Genomic DNA, 12,650 nt, shown 5'->3' with positions numbered 1-12,650 from the left:
AGCAGTTTGTGTAAGTGTATTTAAATAGGCCTATGTGCAAACAGCTTTCACGTACTGAAGGACAACACATCAGCTGTAATCACATTCTAAGATAAAATAAATTACAAAATACATTTTGTCCCTTATGTGTAGGTTACAGACAATAAAATCATGAATAAAACCACACCCAAGACTCTTATGTCACTGTGTTCTGTGAACATGCTGTTGGTTGCATGTAAACCAGATGTCACCGGTTGGGTTTATATTCTGGTGCAAGAGATAAGGATTTGTGTGATGAGGAGCCTCATCACAGAAGCTGCTCGGCCACACACTTAGACACAAAAAAATATGGATGCAAAGGTTTGCCTTTCTCTTCCTGCTGCCCTCCTCACTGATTGTAGCCCAGTGGCCTAGATAGTGCTCCCATCTCTCAATGTTATCCTGTGTGAATGTGTAGACAATTGGATTCACCGTTGAAACACACTGATTATAAAACGTATGTGTGGGATAGCTTTGTCTCTTTTACCAGTATTACTTATTTTTTGACTTTATTAAACAATTTACAGTTGAGATATAGTTGAAACATGCAACAAAGGTCAATTTTTATGCATTCAAAAAGAGCAGTGATGTATGGACACTCATACAGTACACTACATACATTATGTTCATGTATTTCTAAAATCACACACATCTCAATTATCACACATCAATGTGTGGTGAATTTGGATTTGAACTCTGGATCTTACCAGGGCTGGGAGATGGCTAATTATTGGTTGGTGTGTGTGTGTTTTTTTCAATTTTTAACTATCTTATACACACACACACACACACACACACACACACACACACACACACACACACACACACACACACACACACACACACACACACACACACACACACACACACACACACACACACACACACACACACACACACACACACCTCTGTGATCTCCTGGGGGTGTAAGCAACCTGGTGTAATGTGTAAACAGTCCTATGAGCCGTAATTCCTGCAGCCTGCCCTCTTTCCAACTGAAGCTTTATTTTTTTCCCTCTACTCTCATTTCTGGGCCTAAAATCAGGTTAGCGTTTTATAAGGAGCTTAGCGCAGAGGGCCACAGTGTGCCACTAATGTAATAGAGTCTCTCTCTTTCTCTCCCTCTCTCCCTCTCTCTGTCTCTCTTATTCTCTTCTGTCCTCTTTTCTCTTTGTGCATTTGCTTACCCTGTCATGGAGTGTCCTCGCTCGCTTTCTCTTTCTCCCTGCATGTTTTTCTCTTTCCTTCCACTTCCCTTGCTCCCTTCCCTCTGCATCTTCCTCCGTCTGCAGATTTGGACGACTCAAGCCTGAGGTTTAAACATAACAACAGTGACACAGCTGAGACAAGACAACTCGGCCCAGAGACGAGGACAAAGAGGAGGAAGAAAAGCAAAGGCACTGCTATTAGACGTTGGGTAAGTTTACTCAATTTTGCACTAAACGTTGTGTGAATGTGTGTTTTAACATAGAGATGGAGAAGTATGCAGTACCTGGCATGGGGATTTTATGATCAAGCTGTTGTGTGGATTATGTTGCTGTGAAATCTCACAAGGATCTCTCTGCAATGTCAATAATCCACTTGATTATCCGCTGTTTCGTTTGGGGCTATAGCTTGGCTCACTGGATGATAAAACTCTGAGGTATGGCCTGATTCATTTGCACTTTAGTTTCATTCAGTGTTGTGGTGGAAAACCCACACACGTTAAAATATATTTGGGCAAGAGGTTCAAATGTTGTGTAAATCACAACCACAGTTTTTTGGGAGTTTCCTAGGTTATTCATACGCTCATATCCTTTATTAATAGGGCGGACTTCTGAGTATTCTGAGGGCAGGCTGGATAATATGAGAGGTGCAGTGTGGACTTTGCATGTTTATCCATAACCTGCCCCATCTTGTCTTATCAGACACAGATGCTGTACAGGATCATGCTCTGTTAAAAGTTCCTCGACTACTCGAGTAGCCGATCGGTACAGTTGAAAACTACATGACTTACAGAAAATTGTGTATCTCAAATAGCACGCTAGCTGCAGGGCAGGATACAAAATGAAGCCTGTAAAAACAAATGAGAACACGCACCTTGCACTGAATCTTGCACCCAGTAACACATCAACCCAAATCTGGATGTTTGTCAGACAAAGTGTTGCATAAGTAAAGCTGTCTGAGAGCAAGATTTTAGCTTTTGCTGTGTTCACAAAATATTATCCAGGCTGCACTGCTTTGTGGCAGCGTGATATTTATGTGTACTCCTACTAGAACAATGCCATCTTTAAAATACTAATACCTCCTCTATAACCTACATAGTGTGTTGTTTTTTTCTTGATGACACTGCATTTAATGTGTTTTTAATGGTCCTTTAATAGTAAAAGCTTCTTTGATTATATATTGTTGACCATAAAGACTCCTCAGCACGCCCTGCCTAGCTACAGTAAAGGTTTGTGCCGTTCCTGATATGCCAATAAACCTTTGAACCTCAAGTCCAGAGTCACACCTTCAGGCTATCACACCAGTGCATTAAGTGCATATGCGTGCCTGCCAGAGAACAGAGAACAAACCACTGGCGGATTCACACCACGTTAGATGCCCTCCAGCATGTGACAACAGCCTCTAAAAACTGTACGCCTGAGGTTTTTGTTGTCACAGTTGTTTCTCATTATCGGTGCCTTTCTTTACACACTTTCCTGTCGTCTGTTCTGCACTTCTTTCATTGATCAGACCCATGGAATCTTTCTCTAGAGATACAGAAGGAAGCACCGAGGACATTCCAGGTAAGATTACCTGTCATGAAGTTTTAAATAAGAGTGTTATGGTGAAGAGGAAGCAAGTCTTTGACAAACATTAGCAATCAGAATAAAGGTCAGCTTAGCACTGAAACATGTGACTAGCGCACATCAGGGACCATTTATTGTCAGTGACATGCGTCTGATGTAACTGTTAAAACAGAGAATATAAAAGGTGCAAAAAAAGGAAGAGACTAGTATGTTAGTTTGGCGCATGTGTGTGTGAGCTGCTGTGACCTGAATCTGTCTCTTTTTTCAATCTCTGTCAGGACGTAAAAAGTCCAAACTGAAGGCTCTGAAAACTCGTCTCTTCGGTAGGAGTAAGAGAGGAGGGGGAGAGGTAGATGCCAAACTCAGCCAGTCAGCCAGTGACATTAATGCAGGAAAGGGACTCGGATCAGATGAAGATTTGGCGTGAGTGTCTATATGATCTTGTAAATGTTTGCTTTACAGCTCCATTTCTGTCCTGATTTCTAGTCTGTGCCATTACACCTCTTCTGTTCTTCCACTCTGGCTACCACAGTTGCTCCCAGGGGATGATGGGATCACGGGCATTGTCCCATGACAGCATCTTTCTGGCTGATCTGGTCCTGACAGACACTGAACCAGCCAGGGTCTTATCCCAGGAGAACGTTCACAGCAAGATCAAAGCTCTGCAGGTATAGTCTTTTATGCTAGGCATTTTGTTGGGCATTTACAAATGTACTTTTTTATTTTATTTAAACTGTGCCTCTGGTATCACAGATTAAACTTCAGCAACAGAAGATGCATTTGGGGCCGCCGCCTCTCGTTCTGCCAATCAGACATCCAGAGGATCTGGGAAGCCGCTCCAAGGATGACAGCCTTGCCCACAGCCCCCCTGAAATCTCAGGAGCCCTAAGCAAGGTGATTTATTATCCCACTTAAGTGACACATGGTCAGTTATCTGCTTATTTGATCAGTCCACGTTCAGTTTAGGAGTATTTGAGGGTGCGTTATGATTTTGAGAGTTCCTCCTGAGTGGATTTATCAATCAGACTCTATTACTCTTTACTTTTCACCAACCATTTTGGCTCTACTCCATCCAACTGCCACACTGTCACCAGGAGATATAGCCCTTTTAGTTTAGCAGTCAGTGAGTGTTAGGAAGTAAAAAGTAGAAGCGAGTAGCATGCTCCCAGTGTGTAGCAACATTCATGCCAACATCTTGCCTATGTCTGCTTAGCAGTGTAGTAAGTATAATACTCGTGTGAATGTGTCCATGTGTGTTTCTGTTTCTTCTATCATAATGCAAACCCAACACCCTGCAAGGACAGCATCACTCTAAATTCTGGACATTTTGACAATCCTAAATTCTTAAGAATCAAATCTGAGATTAGGATTTGTTTAGTTTAATGCAATGGCTTAAGGATAAGGCGTGGGGTATTCTCTATTTTTCTTACTGTCAACAAACTCCATGAAAAGGTTGCTGCTTCAGTCCGTCTCTCAATACATTTGACTTCCCTGTCTGAGACACTCAGCCCCAAAAAAGCTTATTTATTCCTACTTAAGGTGCAAATCTTAATACCTAAACAGCTGGGCACTGCAGTTTCTTTTGCAAACCTCGCTAAATAGTAAATATTGCATTTGTCAGGGACTATTTTTAGACACAGATTAATCCAGTGAGTATTTACGGCAGCAGTATGGTGTATGTGGGATTGACTCAAAATAAACAAGAGTTCCCACGTTCACTGTAATGAAGGAACCTAACGGTGTGCTGTGTTTTTAGCTTTTGGTCTTTTGGTTTACAATTAAAAAAGAAAGTAGAATATAGCCAGCCTTAATAGATATAGTCAGATGCGGTCAGCTTGGTGTTAGGTTTTGGGAATAAATACAATCAATAAAGGTATGTGTCTTCATGTTCACTTTGCATTTGCAGTGTTATACTGTATTTTGACTTTCCTTCCTTTTCAGACCCCATCCCAGCCATCCTCTCGTCCGCTCTCACCCATCCCCAAACCTGCACCAACCAAATCTGTGCCCCTGACTCCATCTCTCCCTTTGCCTCTTTCTGTCTCCTCCCATTCCTCTTCTTCTGCTGTGGAGCCCCCGATAGACTTCAGCTCTCCAGCCCAGTTCACCCCCTGTCTAGATACCTCTGCTGCACGCCACCGGATGTCTGTCAAGCCCAAAAACCAGAGGGCCGGCACCAAGAAGACACTTGCTGCAGTGAGTGAACATGTTTTCACCTTATATATTGTTAATGAAGACAAACACACCCTTCATGCACCTCCCCTTACTTTTTATTTTTTTTTTTTTTTTTTACAGAATGACTCGAAGTCTCACTTACACACCCTTAACAACACCAACCACCCTGAGTCTGTAAGAGAAGAAGAGCGGCGCCTTAGTACTCAAGAGGAGGTGACATTGGAAACAGAACAAGGAGGGGCCGTCACTCCTATTATGTCTCAGCGTCTTCCTTCAAAATCCCCAGAGGTGGCACCAATCACATCAGAGGCAGCATCCAAATCATCTGGCCTAACATTTTCCCAACAGGACCAAGCTCTTCTTGGGAGATTGCCCTCCATACCCTCCCAGGTACTTAGAGTTAAGCCTCACAGACCAGCGGATGTAATGCTCAGAGAACGGCCACACTCGTCTTTTATACAGTCAGAACTGAAGGACAACAGAGAGGATTTTGAAATACAATTAATGTCCCATGACAACAGAAATACTCTCAACAAGGCTGAAGTCTCCTCCGACCATCACTCCACTCCCTTCGGCTCAGTTCACCAGCAGGTTCAAGGCGAGACAGAAAGCACAAGAGGAATAAAGAGACCCACCCCAGGATCTGGGTCTTTCCATTTCACCCTCACCACTGCCAAAAACCGGGATGGAGAAAGACCCCGATCGGGCAGTTTTGTGGGAGTGCTGGGACACACTGAAGCCAGGCACAAGACAGTCTGGGAAACAAAGGATAAACCCTTTTCAAGCACGAGGGAAAAGGAAGAACTAAGAGGGGGCCCTTTTACTGTGGGAAGACTTAGACAAGAGGAAGCGCAACACAAAAGTTCAGTTCCTCCATGGGACAGGAGGGACAGCCTCAAAAAAATGGAATCCGTGATGACACCATCTAAAAATGTGAGCACAGATACAGGCGCTGCAGAGGTGGAGGAGAGCAGCCAGGTGGTGGTGGAGGAGGCGGTGGAAGCACAGGAGGTCGAGGAGGATGAAGGAAAGAAAGCGTTTGGTGTTAAACTGCGCTCCACATCTCTGTCAATGAGATTTCGGTCTGATAGCTCTTCTAATCGTAACTCAAAGCCACCAGTGTATGAGGAGCAATGTGACAAAGAAAAAAGACTGGAAATAAGAGACCTCCGACTGACAGGTAAGTCTCTGAGAAATATAAGTAATTTCACCATGTAGAAGATGTTTAATCTCAGGTTCACTTAAAACATATTATTTCTTATTTCATGTGCAAACCTATTTCCAGTTCCCTATAGGGTTAAACATTGCACACATGCACACTATGATTTGCACATAGTAAATAATCACTCTAGAGTAATACAATTTGTACTGACCACAGGGGACCTTTGTACTTAAAATACCACTCAGGCTAACTTTAACAGAGCTGCCAAGTGTGTCTAACTGAACTGTGTCACTCCTTAGATCCAACCCCATTGGGCTTCTCCCTTTCAGTTAAGCATAACCCGCCATCTACCAGCAGTCCTCACGCCATGGCGACAGAAGTCCAAACAACATCCTCAAACCTCAGAGAAGTTGAAACTTCCATCACAGCGCCCCAGGAGCCCCAGGCTGCCCCCCAAACATCCTCATCTGAGGTGTCCTGGATGAGCTTGGCAATGGAAAAGACCAAAAGCCTTCAGCACCTTTTTACTAGTAGACTTCCCAGAGATTTTACAGGGGTGCAGACAGCGGCTCGACCACAAGTCCAAATGGAGACACCGACCGGAGCACAAGTACAGACACAGACTGTAAAAATACAACAAAGTACAACATCAACAGAGGCTGCAAGTCAACCATCAACGGATGCACTCAAAGCAGAAACAGTGCAAAGTAGAAGTCAAGCACAGACTGTCAAACCATCACTAATAGCAGTGCAACAGAAGACGCCTCCTGTTCAGTCAAACACCTCCAGAGAACCACAAACATTAAAACAAACCAGTGAACCTCAGTCTGCCTCACATTCTGCATCTCATCCAGCTGTACAGACCAACCCATGGACTACCCAGTCTCCCTTGCACTCCTCTACACAAACAGAAACCTCATCTCAGTTTGCACAAGGGAGTGTCACACAGTCTCTTGCACAATCTTACCTTTCATCGGGCCAGCAGCAACTCCCCTGGAGCAATCGAGGTCTTCATCCCTCCAACCAGCTCAAATCAACAACCTCAGTTTCTACCACCTCATCAGCCACAGCTCCTCTTCCGGTTGCTGCCTTTGGAAGAGGAGAAAGAGAAGCCACTGTGGAGGAAAAAGAGGGAGCATCACAGTCAGTAAGACAGGCCGGTTGGGCTGGGTCAGTAAGCGAGAAGGCTGCTTTTTTGGAGAAACAGGCAGAGTGGACCACTCCGTTTGGAACCAAGGGGGTTTGTGGTACTTCTTTGTAACTGTCTTTCACACCGCGCTTGACTGTAAATCAATTCAAGGATAAGGCTGGTGATATTCTATATTTTTGTTATTATCAACAAAATAACCAAGAAAGCTATAGTCTGTCTCTCAATACTTTGACTTTCATACCCTGTCTAAGGCCATCGACATCATTTCATGTTTGAAAAACGCTCAGCAATCTCTTAAAACAGCTTGGCACTGTAGTTTTTAGCAAACATTAACCAAACAGAAGTACATTTCTGAAGACTTTTTTTTTTTAGCTTTGGTGCGCTAGTGAGCATTTACAATATACAACATTGCGTGGAGTTGACTCAAAATAAACGACAGTGCCCTTGTTCATCCTAGAAGGAATATGTCAATGTTGTGACTCATTTATGTTTTTTTTAATAGTTGTTGGACAACAAGGTCTGTGTTAGTCAGATGAATTCCTTGTTGGTTTTGGGCTTTTCATGAGGTTTGGTAACAATTATTGAAATATAGAATATCATTAGATTTATTCTTTAACAACTATTGTTTTAAACTGAAATGTTATCCAGAGCAGATAATCTAACTCGGTTTTTCTCAGGTGGAATTAAGGAAAGCTCAAACAGAGGTGCAGACATCAGGTGAATCCCCTGCTTCAGTCAAAACCATGCCTCTAAACAAAGACATAAAACCAGAGGGAAGACAAGGGGTAAAACCTGCAGGTGTGTTGACACACATTAATTGCAACTGTCAAAATACTTAATAGTAATTAGTGTCTCCATGTGCACCAACGTGACAGTTTTTTCTTTCAGAGTCAAGTCCCACCAAGGTTCCAGACAGACCTCGTGAGGACAAATGGCTGCGTAAAAATGTGGCGTCATCGCCCTCATCGTCACCTACAATGCCATCAGCGTTGCAGTCCATGTCTGACAGCAGCCAGCCGTCCTGGATGGAGCTGGCAAAAAGAAAGTCAATGGCCTGGAGTGATAAGTCCATGGACTGAGAGGGAAAACAGACAGACAGACAGACCTGCAGGCAAATTATGTTTTTTTTGTTGAGTCTGTAAGATGTTGATTAAGCTCTGTTGAGGCTGTTGTGTTTGTGTATTGAATTGTATTCAATTCTATCAAGTGTTAATGTTATATTGAGAGACAGAGCGTATATATTGAAAATGCCCAGGTTTATTATAATTGCTCCACCACAAACACATAAAGATAAATGATAAAGATGAATAATGTTGTATGTGATTCAGCATGTCACTGCTGTTAATAGTTTGTTAAATAAAAAAAATTCCAATGCTATGTTTTTGTCGAGTGTCTAAATGTATGACGCTAAGGAGAAGATATCAAATGACTAAATCAAAATATACAGATATTAACTCCCAAGAAAAAAACACTCCCTCAACATCAGAAAAGATCTGTCAAAAACGTTTACTAAAATAACGTTAACTACTTGTGATGAGGCAATAAAGAGTGAAAATGGACAGAACTGGGTGCATATTCACACAAAAAAACTATTCTGCAACCACATGCATATAGCTTTGCTGAATCTTTCTTATACATTTAGATTAGGATGGTTAATATTAAAATACACTAAGTAAAATAGAAGGATTTCCAGATACCTAAAGAAGTAAATCAGAGTAAATGTTTGCTTTTACTGTCCCTTTAATCATCTTGTAACTCCTCACATTATTTCTTTAGTCCCCCTGGAGGGTCTTGACCCTCAGATTAGGAACCACTGGTTAACCTTATTACATAAAAATCATCATAAATTCTGTATGTAAAAACTTAATCTGCAGAATAAAAATGTCACTCTAAAATCTAATATAATATGTAAGTGCATAATACTTCTATAGCCTACTTTAAGTACCAGTAGCTAACTTTGTAGTTGAGCAGATGTATACGTTTACTTTCCACCACTATGAAAAACATTACGGGGCTGTGTGGCCGGTTAGCTCAGTTGGTAGAGCGGGCACACGAATGCATAGGTTTAGTCCTCGACGCAGAAGGTCCAGGGTCCGACCTGTGACGGTTGTCCTGCATGTCTCTCCCCCCCATACTCATATCTCAGCTTTCCTCTCTGAAAAATAAATTTAAAAAAACGTTACAGCTTTTCAGTGTAAAAATCAGCACGTTTTTCTATCATTCTGATTAATTATAAAAACCAATTCCCTTGGTTTCTCAGTAGGGGTCGCTGTAAAACTGCTTTCTGTTGAAAAACCTCCTGCTGGTGTTACGAAAGCAAAACACACGTGAGGTTGTAAACAAACGAGTGGACGAGGGCGGCCATTGTCGGAGCTCAATGATATGAAGGCCCGTTACTTTCCCTTGGCAGTGTTTGCCAATGTCCTGTGTTTGTGTCTAAGCTACACCCTCAGGAGCTCGGTGTCTTGGGTCGTCTCCTCCAACGATGTGGTGGAGGACGCGGACCTGTCGGATGAGGTCGCCCCGGCTTTGCTGGTGGACAGTGCGGGGCTGTGGAAGCAGGCGTATCCGTCCTCAAACGTCCTCGGAGACAGCGTGGAGAGCCCGGGAGAGCTAGTCAAGCCGGACAACGAGAATGTGGCGCAGATCTCCTCTCGCCTGTTTTCATATCGACTGGAGAAGGTGAAGAAGTCCGGCAGCAGCAGTCCTCCTCCGCACCAAGAGACCGCCAGGACTGCTAGATACATAGCTCATTACAGTGACTGGGGACATCTGTCCACCATTTCAACTCAAGACAAGGTAGGCTAACACACACTGGGAGGCATGGTCCTCATTTAGTTTAATGTAGGTTTTCTCTGGACGGGGGCTTAACAATTACTGTGTGAATACAATCAATGCATTTCCTTATTTAAACTAGCCAAGCAACAAACAGATGTTTTTTTATAATCAACTAAAGTGAGATTAGAGGCAGGGCCATATACGGATTTTAAAATACTGAGGTCCAGTGGTAGAAAGCAACTAAGTACATGTATTCAAGTAGGTACAATTTTGAGGTACTTGCAGTTTACTTGCGTATTTCCACTTTATGCAACTGTATTCTTACACTCCACTACATTTCAGAGGGAAATATTGTAGGCCTACATTTTACTCTCTGCACTCTATTGATACTTTGATTTTACTTACAAAACTGATCAATATATAAAATATGAGGCATTAGATTTGAAGCCTTGCACCCCCACACGTGTTTTCAGATATGAGGCTGATTTGGTAGGAGTTATGCAAAGTTATGCTGGGATTTATGCAAGGTCACTATTTACTAATAAGAATGATACAGTTTAAACTTAACAACTAAACTAAAAAGATTTGTACATGTAGCAGAGTATTTTTACATTGTATTCTTCCACTACTCCTCAGGTCATATGAGTCCATGTCACCCTATGCACCCCATTGTGTATCTAAAATGTTATTGATTACTGACTGTGTGTTAATATCAACAGATCAAAGGTCTCCCCTTTGGGAACATCTTCTCAGTCAGTGATGGACCGTTGGACAACAGCACTGGAGTCATCTATTTTTATGTGACTCCAATGGACAACACCGTATCAGACCTGAAAAGTAACCCCTACGCTTCTCTCACATTCTCAGAGGCTGAGGGAGAATTCTGCAGGTAAGCCCTAATTTGTAATATATACCTCTAAACTCATGGCCATATTAATTTGCTAAAAGGTCCTGAAGCAAAAAATCAACTACTGGGAAGTAGGTAAATAATCAAGGTATTGAAACTAACTAACTTAAAAGAGACCCTCTTCAGCACGGGCAATAAAGCAGGACCCACCTGAAGGACTTTATCATGTCCGTTGATTTTGTGCTGATTTTCAGACTTATCAATGAAATTAGTACAAATCAGTTGACACAGGTTTTTTGGCCCTTTGTTGCCAGCTTTGCCTGGTTGATGATCCAACCTTGACTACATTAAATTACTTCAAGTTACTTAGGCTCAGAAAAGCCAGAACCCCTATAATATGTGTGTGTTACAATGGTAACATGGTATTCTGTGTCAAGGCAAATGGTGTATGATCCAGAAGATCCAAGATGTGCTCGACTCACACTCACAGGCAAGATGGTGGAGGTAGCCCCAGAGGAGCTCATTTTTGCAAAGGAGGCAATGTTTTCAAGGTAACTCAGATAATAGTAGATGTAGTGTATGAATACATGTTGGCTTCCTTCAGCCCTAAAAAGGAGGGGAAACAACAGAAAGAATTTGCCACATGTATCATCATGTGTTGCTCTTTTTTGTAGACATCCTGTGATGGCAAAGTGGCCAGTGGGACACAAGTGGTTCTTCATGAAGTTGGAGTTGATCCAGGTCTGGCTGCAGGACTGGATCGGAGGCATATCACTCATTCCACTGGAGGACTACTTTAAAGCTACGCCTTTCTGAGAACATCCTTTTTTCTGCATCATGTCAGCCTGTACAGATCAGTTCAGCTGTCTACACTACAGACGTCACTCTGATAAGGGGCAAGAATGTCCGAAGCAGCAATGTGCAAAGAATATTTTTACATTTTCAAAGTTCTGTTGCTATTTTAATTTGTGAAAGGGATTATTCTTCACTTTCTCTTTTGCCCTGCAACTTTGCTTGTTGCACAAAATCAGTTCCTCCGTTTTCTGTGTTTGGTGTGTGAATGTATTTAAAGCCAATAGGCTAAATTGAATGGTCACAGTCATCACATCTGGCATAGAAAATTGTCATTTAATGTATTCTTTATAAACATTTACTATTTTATGAGTTTGCATTAAAACGTGTGCTGTTTGAAAAATGAATGAATGTTAGCACACACAATTATCGTGCATACTTTTTAAAGAAAATATAAATTTGTTGTGTTCAATTAGCATTTAAACCTTCAAAGGGAAATGTTATATCAACACTTCTGAGCTCTGGTTTTTCATCTTGAGACAAAAATGGCGATTAGGAGTCTAAGTTAATTATGATTATTTGTTTAATCTAGTACCTGAAAATAATATTATATAAATATATTAACTATAACAAAATCATAATATACCTAAAGTGAGATTGTTTTGTGAACTGCTGTTTCCAAGGTTAAAAATTAACTAATCCTAAATTAGCAATATGTGTTGATACTGTGTACATACAAATGAAGCATCATAGCCTATCAATAGTGTTGTCTGACTCATAACTTGTATACTTGAAAATGTATTACAGCATAGTTCTGCTTTCATGCAAAGTACAAGCCAGACTCCACATACAAAAGCACCATTGATGACACATACTGAGTTTGTTAAAGTTTTAGTTCTACCAACTCAGTTCAGTTCAGTTCAGTTCAGTTCAGTCCCTTTATTATCCCAGATGGGA

At 41.8% G+C, this 12,650-nt stretch overlaps 2 protein-coding genes across 3 annotated transcripts; both read left to right on the top strand.

The window, feature by feature from the left end:
- Positions 1-1,067: 1,067 nt before the first annotated feature.
- Positions 1,068-8,653, top strand: cracdla (cracd like a). Of its 2 annotated transcripts, XM_039817679.1 has the most exons (10): positions 1,068-1,435; positions 2,734-2,786; positions 3,068-3,212; positions 3,322-3,457; positions 3,543-3,683; positions 4,731-4,985; positions 5,085-6,144; positions 6,426-7,366; positions 7,954-8,074; positions 8,165-8,653. In XM_039817679.1, the coding sequence occupies exons 2-10, from the start codon at positions 2,738-2,740 to the stop codon at positions 8,353-8,355; spliced, it is 3,039 nt and encodes a 1,012-aa protein (XP_039673613.1). In that variant the 5' UTR covers positions 1,068-1,435; positions 2,734-2,737; the 3' UTR covers positions 8,356-8,653. The 2 variants fall into 2 exon arrangements, 1 of the variants encoding a protein (XP_039673613.1); XR_005640943.1 differs by lacking the exon at positions 1,068-1,435 and having other exon boundaries at positions 2,738-2,786; positions 6,426-7,373; positions 8,165-8,299.
- A 940-nt stretch (positions 8,654-9,593) lies between these two features.
- On the top strand, positions 9,594-12,454 carry creg2 (cellular repressor of E1A-stimulated genes 2). Its single transcript, XM_039817680.1, has 4 exons — positions 9,594-10,075; positions 10,774-10,943; positions 11,339-11,452; positions 11,576-12,454. Exons 1-4 carry the CDS (start codon positions 9,659-9,661, stop codon positions 11,715-11,717), a joined length of 843 nt encoding a protein of 280 aa, XP_039673614.1. The 5' UTR covers positions 9,594-9,658; the 3' UTR covers positions 11,718-12,454.
- The last annotated feature ends 196 nt before the right edge of the window (positions 12,455-12,650 follow it).

This window comes from Perca fluviatilis, chromosome 12, assembly GCF_010015445.1.
Source record: "Perca fluviatilis chromosome 12, GENO_Pfluv_1.0, whole genome shotgun sequence".
Lineage (NCBI taxonomy): Eukaryota > Metazoa > Chordata > Actinopteri > Perciformes > Percidae > Perca > Perca fluviatilis.
Note: the sequence above shows the minus strand (reverse complement) of the source record. Positions and strands in the feature narration are given on the sequence as shown.